Raw genomic sequence first — 15,470 nt, 5'->3', positions numbered from 1 at the left:
CACCCTATAATCAAATAAACTTTATATCAATATAATTATATAATTTTCCTAGGTACATTAGACTAGAGTACTTAAAAGATGAAAATGGTTTTGATATTGGTAGTATTTGTTTTTTAAATTAAATACACAAACTTTTTTGTTTTGATTTTTCTTAATTCAGACTGATATAATCATGCATATCAAAAATATCCTATGGAAACAAATTCATCGAATTGGTTTATAGAATTCACTGAAGTTTTTTTTTAAGTTTTTAATTTTGAAAATAAAAAAACTATCTAAAATGGAAACCCTTTTTAATACTTTAGAGTAAAATATTTACCTTGTCAAGTACTTGTCTTTCTCTACTTGGTCAATACTTTTATTTACAATTGGAGTTGAGAGAGTGAAGTTTAAGTATGGACTAGATATGATGACTTTTGCATAACTCTGACCTCTCCATATCCATACTTAGGTTCTACCTTTTGGTCTGTGAACTTTTCTTCCTCCAGGCTGCACATCTGCTACCACCCTGGCTGACTGACTGACTCTTTTTCTGGCTTGCTGCCCAATCTGTGTGCCATAGCACTTCACTTTTACCACTACAACCATAGTTTATCCCCAGGAGAATTTGAGAATTAGGATGTGTTAGCCTTTTCTTAGACCATATCTTCCTTTACCTTTCTCCATTTATTGATTGATCTCTTGATCTTTCTTGTTAATCTTTCACCTTTCATGTCAAGGGTTATCTTTCTACCTATCTTTTTTTTTTTTATTTTAAACTTAAATACAAAATGAGAAAAGAAAAAAAAAACATTGCCCTGTACACAGCAGATCATAAGAGAGGATTCAATATGAAACAATAAATTTCCATTTCAAGAAAACCTATATAATAAATACTACACATTGTTTTCAAAGCTGCCCAGCTTCTCTTTGCTTCCTTGGTTTTCTTTTGTTCTCTGCTGTGCATTTTTTATTTTTTTCCCCTCCCTCCTATCACCACCCTAAAAAAGGCTACAATTCAGCATGGATATATATATACATGTACATAGATATCTACTAACATACACTCATACATGTATATGTAAGACCGTACTATGCTTATTTCCTCCTGTCATCTGTTTCTCTAAAAGTGGATAGCATCTTCCTTCATAAGTTCAAGTCTTTTCATGTTTTTCTAAATCAACCAACTTATAATTTCCTACACTCCAGCAATATTCCAGCCCAGTCACATCCTATCTGAGAGATTGTCTATGAAAGTTTTTTCCCCCAATTTTCTGCATTCCTTCTATTCTTAGCCACGTAGGTTTTATTTATACAAGAAAACTTTAATTTAAAATAATCTCTCACCTTATAGTTTAAAGTGTGATATTGCTGAATCTACATCCTTTTTGTCTTTTTTCCCCTGGTTTCTTTGAAGTTCCTGACCTTATGTTCTTCCAAATGAACTTTGGGTTTTTTTTTTTTCTAACTCAGTAAAATAATTTTTTAATAATTTAATTGGGATGACATTGAATAAACAGATGAGTTAGGTAAAATTGTTGCTTTAAAAATTATATTGGCTTTAACCTACCCATGAACAATAAATATTACTTCAGTTCCTTCTACCTATCTTGACTGTCCCTTCTTGGTCTCCTTTACTTATTTATTTTCCTTTTCCCATTCCATAGCACTCCATCCTTAGTTCTTTTCTCAGTATATACTTTCTTCGTTGGCAATTTTATCAGTTATCCCTTCTATTCAGGTGACTCACAAATTTATATATCCAGTCCTAATCTTCTCCCTGAAGCTGAGTTAATTTTATTTCATTCAATTCAATTAAACAAGCATTTTTATTACTGTTATTATTGATTGCTTGGTGCAAGATACTAAGTTCTGGTGATACAATAAGAAATTGAAATAGTTCATGCCATCAAGGAGCTTACATTACACTATACCATGTATATACAAAGTAAATATATGATCATTTGAGAAGAGAGAATGCTTTAAAAGCAATGGACATAAAAAGGCACTGTTGTCACAAGAACCTTGTGAAGTGGTTAATACAGGAAATTTACAGTGAGGAAACTGAGACCATGAAAAGTTAGATAATTTGATCAGGGCCCCACAGCTAGTATATGACAGAATAAAGGCTTAAACTAAGTTCTTCCTGACTTCAATGCAAGTACTTTATGAACCCCAGCCTATCCTGCTTCTAACAATTAACAACAGAAATATACAAGGAAATGGGAGAAACCATGTGACACCACTACAGGTTGTAACTAACATTTTAGCACCTACTGAATACTTAAAAAGACCTTACTTACTGACTATAATTTTACATTAGAAACTCCAAATATTTAATCAGCTAACAAATGATGGGTCCCCATACTACAAATACAGACCCCAAAATATTCTTGAGAATTCAACAAATAAACTGCACTGGAACTAGAGCATTGTCAAAGACAAAATAGTTGCCCACAATTGCTCAGATGTAACATTAATCAAAATAAATTTTAAAATGACTTTTTAATAAGTTTTAACTTCCTAAATGTCCATAATCTCCAAACCCCATGGAATGGAAAACTTTTGAAATATACAGATGTAGGGGCAGCTAGGTGGCACAGTGGATAGAGCTGCAGCCTTGCATTCAGGAGAACCTAAGTTCAAAGTCCATTCTCAGACACATAACATTTAACTAGCTGTGTGACTCTGGGCACGTCACTTCACTTAACCTCAATTGCCTCATATTTAAAAAAAAAAAAGAGAGAGAGAGTATACATACATACATACACATTTACAGCCTATACACATATACATATACTTTCCCTGACTTCCTTCAAGACTCAGCTCAAATTCAACCTTGCTCTCAAGAAGCTCTGGTTCTGATAAAGAGAGGTGGCACAGATAGGAGATTTTAGCTTGAGGTCAGATGGAAAGGCACCAGGGTACTTAAGGTACAGCAGTAAAGATGATAAAGTTTTTTCTGTAATGTTATTTCCCTTGATAAGGAGATATTCTTTTCTGATATTAAACCATTTCACAGGGTGAAGGACTTTGGTAACAAGAAATTTTTTTCTGGGTCTTTCATTACTATGACTGATGAGTTGGCAAGGGCTACAGCAGCTGCAAAAACAGTTGCCAGGTCACATCTCCATCAGAGTTGATTCCCTGGAAGATGGCTGCAGGGGCTGGACTATAAACAGGGCCAGTTGGGTGGGGGTGGTGTGTGGAGGGGATAGGGCTCTGTTATAACCAGGGCTCTTGGTCCAGGATCCTGATTGCCTTGCTTCTTTGGCAACTTTTGGCAGTTGATGGGGATGTCTGGCCCATTCTTCATAAGGGTTGCTTTCTGGATGATGTCTGGGAGGCTGGGCTGAAAGCAGAGCTAGGAGTCTGGAGATGTGTTGCTATTCCCAGGCTTCTTGGGCTTACTTGCCCGTCAGTGGCAGTTAGTAAATGGCGGAAATATTGGTAATAATGTTAAGTCTGTTCTCCATATGGTGACTCTCTTTGATGATGACTGTAGGGCCCAGGGTAGAAGCAGGCTGCTATTCTTGGGAACACTGCAATTTCCAGAGCTTTTGAGCTCATAGACTTGAGCCACCTCCATTAGGATCTGAGGGGAAGTAATTATCAAAGTGGTGGTGGTGGTTTGACTCACCTGGCATATGCCACCACTCTTATCTGTCTCAGAGCTGCTGGTCCAGCATTCTGTCCACAAAGGCACGCTGTCTCATCTACTTAATCCTCTCCCATGACTCTTTTTTAACTTCTGGGTAAACAGTGCTCAAATTTATATATCTAACCATTTTTTCCAAGTCCTGGTCCCATATCTTGACCTGACTTCTAGACATATCCAGCTGGATGTTCTGTTGGCATCTCAGATTCAGCATGTCCAAAACTGAAATCATTTCAACTCTCTCTGTCTCTAAGTCCTGTATTTCTGTTGCCTATGTTTGAAACTATGGAGTCATCTTGTCTCCTCTCTAATCTTCACCTGCTAAGTAAGGGCAATGGATAGGTCAAATCCTGCTTCCATTTTTACTACCTGTGTGAGCTGATCACTTACCCTACCTGGGTTTCAGTTTCCTCATCTGTAAAATAGGTGGGTTGGACTGCATGGCCTCTGAAGTCTCCTCAGACCCCCTATCTGCCATCCTGTGATCTTTTGAGGTTGTTTCCATAATACCTTTTATGGCTGTAGTACTTCTGACCAAACTATTTTACAAAGTCTCTTTACTGGCCTCCTTGTCTGTAACCTCTCCTCTCTTTGATCTGTCCTTAACACATCTGCTAACATGGTCTTCTTAGGTACAGATCTAACCATGTCACTCCCCTGCTCAAAAAACCTTTACCTATAGCATAAAATGCAGGTTCCTTTAAAGCTTCCCATATTATGTCATCAGTCCACCTTTCCATTCTTATTTCATATTATTGCCCTTTATGTGCTCTGTATTTTAGACAAGCTAGATTGCTTGCTATTTCTTTATCTTAGCCTTTATTCCTCATGCATGGAAATGCTCCCTTCCTCTCTCTCTCTCTCTCTCTCTCTCTGTGCCTATTGAAAGCCTTCTCTTCTCTCAAGTCCCAGCTATCTCACAAGGACTGATTTCTTCATGAAACACTCTCCCAATGCACACATCAGATCATAATCTCACCTCACAATTTTATGGATTTTTGTCTGGACCTTTCCTTTGCCTTTACCACATTTTGCCTTGTATCATATTTATTTGTGTATGTTTTATTTCCATCTCCACTCTGAAACCCAGATTAAAACTCTTGATTAAATCAAGACTAAAACTCTTAATAGTAGGGATTGGGTCATTTTTATCTTTGCATCTCCACAAGGAATTCTTTGAACATAGTAAGGCCTTCTTAAATATTTGTTGGATTGAATTCTTTAATTTGTTGGAGAGTACATTACAACATAACTATTTAAATAAAAGTATGAGTTAAGAAAAAAGAAAATATTGAGGTGAATGTATATGTTCATTTAGCGTAATTTTTTCTCCACAGACTTTCAAACGTGTTTTGATCAGAGAAGGGCAGTATGATTCCATTATAGTCTTCTACAATTTGGTCTTCATGCAGAAACTAAAAACAAATATTCTACAATATGCTTCCACCAGGGTATGTTGAGAATATATTATGTGTTTGTATTAGAATTTCCAATTAAAAAATGTTAAAAAACATTTCTTTACTTTTGCTGTCATAGCCCCCAACCTTATCACCGATACCTCACATTCCTCGGAGTCCTTACAAGTTTTCTAGTTCTCCTTTACGTGTTCCTGGAGGGAATATTTATATATCACCCTTGAAGAGTCCATACAAATTTTCAGAAGGCCTGCCAACTCCCACAAAAATGACTCCAAGATCAAGGTTAGTGCTACTTTTCTCTTTGAACTAGTGGCAAAGAACAATAAATTGAAATACTTTTGATCCAAGATTAAAAAGTCCTTGTTAAAAAGCCAGAACCTCTCATCTAAACTTTACCATCCACTTAAGTGATATCTTTGGGCTTATGAATAAAAAAGATCAATATGTTAAAGGAAAAACCTGAAAATATCACTATTCCTATTCATTCCTGCTTTCTTTTAGACAGAGAACTGAGGCTCTCAGTTTGGTTGTAAGCCTTTGAAACACTTATTTTTACTGGAACTCATCTGTTGAATGAAGTAGATTTTTTCTTTCATTTATTAACCATTCTGCATTTCATCAAATGTCTTATGAACACTTTTTGTGGGCCTTGACCACTCTTCCATAGTAGAAAAGCAATATCCCATTAAGGATGAGAGTACAAACTTGTTAGAACAGATGATTTCAAATTGAGACTTGAAACTGTTATTTCTGGTTTTCCCATGGTCTCCTTGTATTGCCTTGGGCAGGTCTCTACTTCAAAAGGTTGTTGTGCATCAGTGAGCTCGTGTTTTTGAAGCTCTTTTATATGCTCAGATGAAAGGTGCGGTGCAACATTGAATTATTATACTATCATCTACATCAACCACAAATGCTTCCTAGCTTTGATGTGCTCCATTTGCCTTATTACATGGTATCATGGGCTATTTGAAACTTGTTTTGCTTGTGTACAAAGTACAAAGAAGATTAACCCAGGAGAGTTATAATATACTACAAGGCTAAAAATGACTGGCCAATCAGATTGTACTTAATGGATAAGAAAACAACCAAGGAGGAAGAAATCTGTTAATACCTTATTTTGTTTTTTTATTTTCTGGTACCAAGCACAAAGTATTGTGTATGCTTTAAGGACTAAGCCCTCATTAGCCAGTAACCATATTACACATAGAAAAAGTAATTGCAGTGCAAATACATTATCTTTGATTAGGTAGAAATACAGGCAAATCTTTAAGTATTTACCAGAAGGTGTAGGAGAAGGCTCCCCAAATGAGGAGTCAGAAGACATAAGTTTGAATCATAGTTCTACTTTCTATTGGCTTTGTGACTTTGAGCGGGTAATTTACTCCCCTGTTCTTCAGTTTCCCCATCTCTAGACTGAGAGGGTTGGATTAAATGACTTGGTCCCTTTTACACCCAAGTTTTCTAAATATCCTATGCATTTGTTTAACTATAAACAAGTCATTCAACCTTTAATTATTTCATCTGTGAAAGGTCATATTTAATATACAAGTGTATTTCCAGAAGGCAGCGAGAGAAAACGATGATAAATATTCATCAAAAAAGGGATTTATAGTTTATGTTGAACACTTAGGGCAATATTAATGTGATAGCATTACTCTTTTCTTCTGTCCATACTAATATTTTTATATACAACGTATCCTGTATTTATTTAGTTTTTATTTGGCTAGCTGCCATATAAGTAGCATTGATTCCCTTATGTTGTGAGTTCATAAAATCATAGGATATTAGAGCTAGAAAGTACCTTCAAGATTACTGGGTCTAGCCACTGAAGCCAGAAAAATGTCTTGTCTAACATCACCAAACTAATTAACATAAAACCTAGAACTTAAAACCCAGATCCTCCTGATATCTGGTACAGTACCCTTTTTACTCCATCAAACTGCCTTCCTAAAGGGCAGGAACTGTGTTTCATTAATTAGCTTATTAGAACCGTATGCAAATTAGTCCTAATTAAATGATGTTAGTGAGTCATACTACACTGTTAATGGTTAATTTTGTTTTCCTTGGTAAAATCAGGTGTTTATTTAAAGGATTTTTTTGGTGCAGAGCGGGGGAGTTATTCCCTCCCTCTCCCCCAACACTCCTTCAGTGAGCTTTCCCTGGTAAGAAAGATTTAAAGAAAAAATTTTTTTCATTAAAATCAAACACATTGACCCTACCCAACACCATATGCAATATTCTATTGGGTTACCAATTTTCAAAAAATTAAAATACAATAAAATACATTAAATTCTAAACCTATATGGAACATAATGCAGCCCTTCTTTAACAGTTTACATCATGAGAACGTAGTGCCTTAAGTTTGTCATTCTTATCTTAAACCATTTTACTAGTGAAACTGGAAAGTAGTGTTTGAGAAAGATATGATAAAGAACCAGATACCTTTTACCATGTGTCAGTTTTTATTACAGTTACAATACCTGCTAGAAAGGTCAAAGCATGTCTCCTAAGGCAAAAAGCTACAGTTAGGTTTGACTTGATTTTTTTATATGATAGAGATGTAGGTGATTTATTAGAAAAAATTCTCTTTGTTCATTTGACTCTTTGATCATATAAAATTTAGTATTCTTTTCTTCTATCATGAGATATTTATTTGTAGAGATAGCTTAGGATTTCATAATGAGTCATCTAGTTAGTGTAGTGGATAGAGTGTTGGCCTTGGACTCAGGAAAATACCTGAGTAAAAATTTTGCCTCAGAATCTTACTAGCCATGTGACCATGGGCAAGTCTTTTAGTTCCTGAGTCTGTTTCCTTATCTCTAAAATTAGATAAATAGGCTGTGAGGATCAAATGAAAATTTATATATATAACTTTAAAGCACTGTCTATTAGCTATTATTATTATTTATTGATAATTACAATAATAATAATAGTAGCTCAGAGTAAGTAGCATTAAAAATCTAAGGCATCATCATAATATAGGAGAACATTAGGCACCTCTATTGCTTTTATTCATCATGAGAATAGCTTTTCAGTAGGAGATAAAGAAATCTTCATTTTAATAAATATAACCTTTAGAATAAAATGTTCATATTAAACTGTCATTTTGTATATGTTCTCAAGCTAATTAATCTGTTTCATTTTATCTTAACAGAATCTTGGTTTCAATTGGTGAATCATTTGGTGTAAGTATTTTATTTGCATAAAATTGTAGTTTTCTTTAAAAATGATAATTTTAAATTCCTCAATTGGGCATGTTACATAGAATTTGAAAGTTTCCTATAGCCTCAGCTAACAAAATTTGGAAAAGTTTGATGTACTGTTTTGAATCTAAAAATAATTTATAGTGATCTTACATTTGTGGTCCAAGTTACCAGAGACTTTGATGTCTCAGATTGCACTAATATAACAAAATATCCAGTCCACATAGCACCACCTTTATTTTAATTTATTTCCAATTAGCAAAATTTTTCTATTTTCTATTGTCCCTCCAATAAACAAAAACAGAACTCCTCCCTCCTTTTTTTTTTAAACAAATATATATAGTTGAGCAAAATAAATGCTCACATTGACCATATCCATGAAACATATATCTTGATCTGCACCATAAGTCCACCATATCTCTTTCAAGAGATGGGTAACATTTCTGGAATCATGTTGATCAGAGTTCTTGACTTTCGGAGTTTTTTGTCTCTTAACAATGTTGTTTTTAATGTCTAAATTACTCTCCTGTTTCTGTTCACCTCACTATGCACTAGTTTATAAAAGTTCTCCTAGGTTTCTTGGAAACTGTCTCCTTCATCATTTCTTACAGTACAGCAGTATTCCATTATATTCATAGACCATTATTTGTTCAGCTATTCTCCAACTGGTACCATGCTTTTAACTACCTTTACATTTCTCTCCCATGCTATTTAAGCTTCTGGGAAGTCTTTTCAGTGTCATCTAATATATTCTAGTCCTTACCAAGTTCTCAAATCTTATTTTCTGAACTTGTTATTCTCCAGCTTTCTCTGTCCCTTCTAGAACATTTAGTTGATAAAAGAATAAGAAAACTGAAAAATTAGAAGGGGTTTTAAAGGTAAACTAGTTACAGCCTTTACCCAAAGTATGAATCTAGTCTAGACCATCCCAGACTAATGATCTTCTAGACCTCTAGTGAGAGAAACCCCTACAATCCTCATAGTAGCTTATTCCATTTTTGGATAATTCTAATTGGTAATAAGTTTTATTTCTGTTTCCCTCTAACTGCCACCCACTGATCCTTGCCCTGCTTTCTGGAGCCTAGTAAAATAAGTTCAATTATCCTTCTATATGACATCCCTTCAGTAGCTGAAAATAGTATTGTGTCTGCCCTAAAAATATCAATAGTTCCTCAAACCGATTCTTCTTAATCTCAAACTTGTCAGTGTCCTTTTTGAAATATGATGTACAGAACTGGATACAATACTCCAGATGTGGTCTGACTAGGCCAGAATACGGTGAGATTATCAACTCCTTTGTTCTGGACAAATGCTTCTGCTGATGTGACCTAAGTTCATGTTGTCGTTTTTGTCTACTATATCACTGTGGACATATTTAATTCACAATTATTAGAACTAGACCTTTTTCACATGAAATGACTTCTGACCCTCTAGTCTCTCTAATCTAATCCAGCAATCAGTAGTAAGCATTTATTAAGTGTATACTGTATGCTGGAGATACAAAGACAAAAATTAAACATTTCCTGCCATCGCAGAGTTTACATTCTATCAGAGGAAAAAAAAATGTGTTTTGTATAATTATGTACAAAAGATATACAAAATAAGTGAAAAATAATCTTGACAAAGAGATACTAGCAGCTGGGGGAACCAGGAGAGGTCTTCTGTAGGAGATAGTGTTTGAACTGAGCTTTGAAGGAAACTAAAGATTTTAAGAAGCAGAGGTAAAGAGAGAATGTAGACCAGGATGAGGAGCTATCCTGTGCAAAGGCACGGTAACAGGTGTTACAATGTCCCCGGGAAGAACAACAAGGAGGGATAGTTTGGCTGGAAGGGAAGTCATATATAATAAGCTTGAAAAAGTAGGTTAGAACCATTGTGAAGGGCTCTAGATGCCAGGGCAGCTAGGTGGCACAGTGGATAGAAACCCAGGCCTAGAGTGAGGGAGACCCATCTTCCTGAGTTCAAATGTGGTCTCAGATACTTATTAGCTGGGTGACCCTGGGCAAGTCAGTTAATCTTGTTTGCCTCAGTTTCCTCATCTGTAAAATGAGCTGGAGAAGGAAATGGCAAGCCATTCTAATATCTTTGCCAAAAAACAGAACAGCAACAACCAAAAAAAACAAATGGGGTCACAAAAAGTCAGACACAACTGAACAACAACAACAGCAACTAGATTCCAGACATGAGTTTGTATTTGAGTCTAGAGGTTAATAGAAGGACATTAAATTTATTGAGCGGAGGAGTGATACGGTGAGGCTTGTGCTTCAGAAATATCACTTTAAAATGCTTAAAAGGCAGTTGGTGATGTGAGACTTGAGCTTGAGAGAGTCTGGGGGTACCTAGTCTGTAGCCATGAAGAAAGCCAAGAATTCTAAGAGATGAAAGGGAGGGGAGAAATATTCCTAGGAGGAAGAGCAAATGCTGAGTTCAGGGGAAAGCGTGCAGGTCAATTCAACTGGAAAGTGTAGTGTATAGAGCAGAATGATGTGAAAGGGGTCTGGAAAGGGAGGCTGCAGCAAGTCTGTCAACAGCTTTAAATGCCAAACGTTTTTAAAAATCTAATTTAATTTTATCCTAGAGGCAAGAGGAAACCACTAAAGATTCTGAAGCAAGGGAGTGAGATGATTAGAGTTGTGCTATCCTATACATGTACATTTGGGTTTGTGTTGGTTTTTTTTTTTTTCAAACCAAGTATAACGCTATAAATTTTATGTATTATTATTGTATTTGTTAAATTTTGTCTTTAGCTTCAGCTTATTATTTTAGCCTTTTTAGATCTTTGGGGATCCCAGTTCTGTCATATATCATATTAGTTATCTCTCCCTGATTCATGTCATCCCCACTTTGTATTCATTTATCACGTTTGACCCATTCTCCATCCACATGTCTCACATCTATCCCTTTATTTCATTGACAAAGCCACTGTACTACTTCAGACTCTCATCACTTCTTGCTTGGATTTTGCAACAGCCTTCTAATGGGTTTTCAGTTGGTTAGGGGCAGCGAATAGAGTGCTGAACCTGGAGTCAGGGAGAACTGAGTTCATATCCAGCCTCAGACATTTCATGGTTGTGTAACCTTGAACAAATCATTGAACCTCTCTCTGCCTCAGTTTTCTTCCTCACCTCCAAGAGTTGTTATGAGGATCAAATGAGATAACAAAGCACTTTGCAAACCTTAAAACCTTGTATAAATGCTGGCTATTATTGTTGTTTTGTTATTGTTCCATGCTTCTAATCTTTCCCTGCTCACAGATCCTCAGGGATTCTTTGTGCCCTCTAGTATTAAATTAAAAAACCTCAGAATGGCATTGAAAGCCTTCTAAGCTGGCTCCAATCTAACTTAATAATCTTATTTCATGTTACTCTCTTTCTTGTACTATTATAGTCAAACTGCCCTACTAACCACATTCTGTATCACATTCCATCTCCATCTTCCGTACCTTTGCCCAGGCTGTCCTACCCACCTTAGGTACTGTGTCTTTTACAGGGCCTTTCCTGATCACCCAAGTTGTTAGTTCTCTTTAAAGCATTTTGTATTGCTTTGTATATATTTTGTATTTACTTATCTCTTTACATATTATGTCTCCTCTGTAGATGGTGAGTTTCTGAAGGGCAGGAACTATTCTGTTTTTATCTTTATTTCCCTAGTATCTAGTACAGAGCATTGCATATAGTAGGTACTTGATAGATGTTTATTGAATTGAATTGTTGAATCCATAAATCTATTCAGCATTCTGTGTGTGGTTCTACCCAAATCATTATTTAAAATGTTGAAAAGAAAAGGACCAAGGACAGATCTCTGCAACACTACTACAGAATTCCCTCCAGGTTGACATGGATTCATTAATCAGCATTCTTTGCTTCAAACTGGTCAACCAGTTCCAAAACTACCTAAGTATATATCTGTCCATCTTGTTCACAGTGATATTGGAGAGACTTTATTAAATGCCTTCCTAAAGTGCATCCATCACATTCCTTTAATATAATAGTCAAGTAATCCTGTCAAAAAAGTAAAGTAGGTTATTTAAGCATGATTATTCTTAGTAAACCTGTTCTGGCTCCTAGTGATAATTTCTTTTTAATTACTCACAAATTGTTGCTTTAATATGATCTATTCTACAATGTATTCTTACCAGGAATTGAAATCAGACTTATCAGTCTGTATTCTAAAAGTATTGATTTTCTTTGCCTTTTAAAAAATTAGGATAGTGTTCAGCTACTTCCAGTATTGTAACACCACATTTCTTTCTTTCACCATGTTTTTTTTAAAAAATATCAAGGTGGTTCAACAATTATATCTACTTATAATATCCTAGAATATAGTTCATATGAGTCTGTTGAGTTTCTTGAAAGTTCCTGGGTGCATTTTACTATCTCCCCATTGATATTGGTTTTTCAGTTCTCTGTTAATCACTTTTTTTTTTTCTATTTTTCCCATCATGAATATCATTCTCCAAAGTAGAGAAAACAGAAGCAAAAAAAGAGTTGAGTAGTTCTGCTTTTTCTTAGTTATCTGTTCCCATCTTTCCATCTATGCCAAGCAGGAATTCTTTCCTTTCCTTTCCATAAAGAAACATACTTTAGGGGCAGCCAGGTGGCGCAGTGGATAGAGAACCAGCCCTGAAGTCAGGAGTACCTGAGTTCAAATCGGGCCTCAGATCAAACACTTGACATTTAACTAGCTGTGTGACCCTCGGCAAGTCACTTAACCCTAATTGCCTAAAAAAAAAAAAAAAAGAAAGAAAGAAAGAAACATACTTTAAAAGATTCCAGCATAAGTTAAAGGGCCTTTTTTGTTGTCGTTAGCATTTATCACAAACCTTAGCTCACATTGGTCTTTAAGTCTTCCTGATACTATTGTTAGAGGATCTTGCCACTCTTATATTAATATTATGTATTCATTATAGCTCATGTTATTAATTATTAATAAAAATGTTAGAATAGAACAGAACCACATTTCACTACAGAACATTGTCCAGGGTGACACGGATTCATTAATCAACTTTCTTTGATTCATCAGTTTCCTCTTCATTTTCACATCTTGTGTCAATCCTTTTAAAATTTAAGTTCATCACTGAGCTCCTGGTTTAATAATATCAGTCTCTGTAGTCCTATCTTCTCTTTTTCTCATTCATCAAATGATTATTAAGACCCTACTATGTAAAATGTGTTGGGTCAGGTTCTGGTGATAGACAATATAAATAGTCCTGGACCTCAAAGAGTTTGTAATTTAATAGAGAAAAGAAGCCATGTTTATACATGTAATATAAGGTAGAATATGAGTGTAAAGGAAAAATAGAGACAGAGGACTATGAAAATTTGAGGAGGGGAGGGCTTTGTGAAGGAGAAAACATCTGAGTTAGTTCTTGAAGGAAGAGAAAGTTTTAAGTAGATAAAAACTTGTCATGAATGCCTATCAGGAGGAGGAAATAGGATGAGGTCAATGGCTAGGATATAGCGTGTGGGAAGGAAAGTCTCTCTACTAAGGGATCAGTGGGGATTGTCCCCAGAATTTTGTTCTTGAGAGACCTCTAGGCCTCTTAAGTTGATTTCCTTTTTAGAGTCTCATGCTATGGCATACTATCTGTTCTGTCTCTGAACTCTTTGAAATCTGCACTTCTAAGGCACAGGATACTAATCAGACTATTCCTGGCATATATGTTAATATTTGCTATAAACTTAAAGAAGCCTGGTCATTTCCTAACAGGGTTCTTGAGTTTTCACTTCACCAAGCAGTTCTCCATTGTTGATCAGAATCAGGTTCAGAATAAAATTCCCCATTGTAGCTTTCTCTACTTTTTGAAGAAATAAATTACTCTTGAGGCAAGTTAAGAGTTTATCAGATAGTCTGCATTTAGTTTTAATAGATATCTAAATAGCTGAAATAGATAGGGCAAAGCAGGGAAAAGAGATAAAAGGAACTACTGCTATCACTGTAGTGATAGGGAGGTAGCTGAGCTATCTTTGTTGTTGTTTCAGTCTTGTCAGACTCTTTGTGACCCCATTTGGACATTTTCTTGGCAAAAGTTTGCCATTTCCTTCTCCAGCTCATTTTACAGATGAGGAACTGAGGCAAGCAGGATTAAGTGACTTGCCCAGGGTCACACAGCTAGTTTCATCTGAGGCCAGATTTGAAGTCAGGAAGATGAGTCTTCAGAGACATAGAAATTTCACTTAAAAGAAATGCAGACAGCATAAAATAATTAGTAGTCTTCCTGCCAAGGACAAACCCAGAAACTGTTTGAACACAGTTACAAAACACTTTTCACACAAATAAAGATGGATCTAAACAATTAGAGAAATATTCATTGCTCAAGAGTAGGCTGAGCCAACATAATAAAAATGACAATTCTACCTAAGTTAATTTACTTATTCAGTACCATACCAATCAGACTAGCAAAAAATTACTTTATAGAGCTAGAAAAAATAACAGTCACCTGGAAGAACAAAAGGTCAAAAATATGAAAAGAATCAGTGAGAAAAAAAATAGGTGAAGGAAGGTGGCTTAGCAATACCAGATTTCAAACTATAAGTGGTAATCATCAAAACAATCTGATACTTGTCAAAAAATTGAGTGCTGGATCAGTGGAATAAATTAGCTACACAATACATAGTAGTAAATGACTATAGTAATCTAGTGTTTGATAAGTGCAAAGATCTGAGCTTTGGAGGCAAGAACTCCCCATCTGACAAAAATTACTGGAAAAAACTGGGAAACAACGTGACAGAAACTAGGCATAGACCAACCCTTCACACCGTATATCAAGATAAGGGTGATATAAAAGGTGATATCCTAAGCAAATTAACAGAAGCATGGAAAATTTTACCTGTCAGTTCTATGGATAAGGAGTTTATGATCAAACAAGATAGGCTGATGGGAAGTAAAGTGAATAATTTTGATTACAAAAAATTAATTAGTTTTTGCACAAACAAAATCAGTGCAGCCAAAATGAGAAGAAAAACAAGAAATGGGAAAATTTATAGCAAGTTTCTCGGAGAAAGGCCTCAGAGAGGTCAACAAGGATGAGAATTGTGAAGAGGCCATTAGATCGAGCAGTTTATATTTTTATATTCCCAACTCCTTAGCACAGAACCTGGCACATAGTAGGAGCTTAATAAATGTGATCGAGTGATTGATCAGATAACTATATAATGACAATAAAGTCTGTGATCTATACTTAAGACTAGACAGTTAGTTATAGCTTCTTAA

At 35.4% G+C, this 15,470-nt stretch overlaps 1 protein-coding gene across 1 annotated transcript in view; it reads left to right on the top strand.

Moving 5' to 3' along the window:
* Window positions 1-15,470, top strand: part of RB1 (RB transcriptional corepressor 1) — a 168,322-nt gene that overhangs the window by 148,026 nt on the left and 4,826 nt on the right. The window contains exons 22-24 of the mRNA XM_027848122.1: window positions 4,975-5,088; window positions 5,174-5,337; window positions 8,210-8,240. Of these exons, the coding sequence (XP_027703923.1) occupies window positions 4,975-5,088; window positions 5,174-5,337; window positions 8,210-8,240 (309 nt within the window). The remainder of the gene's footprint in view (window positions 1-4,974; window positions 5,089-5,173; window positions 5,338-8,209; window positions 8,241-15,470) is intronic.

The sequence above is a fragment of the Vombatus ursinus genome, unplaced genomic scaffold (genome assembly GCF_900497805.2).
Source record: "Vombatus ursinus unplaced genomic scaffold, bare-nosed wombat genome assembly UNPS02005659.1, whole genome shotgun sequence".
NCBI lineage: Eukaryota > Metazoa > Chordata > Mammalia > Diprotodontia > Vombatidae > Vombatus > Vombatus ursinus.
This window is presented reverse-complemented; position numbering and strand designations above follow the sequence as displayed.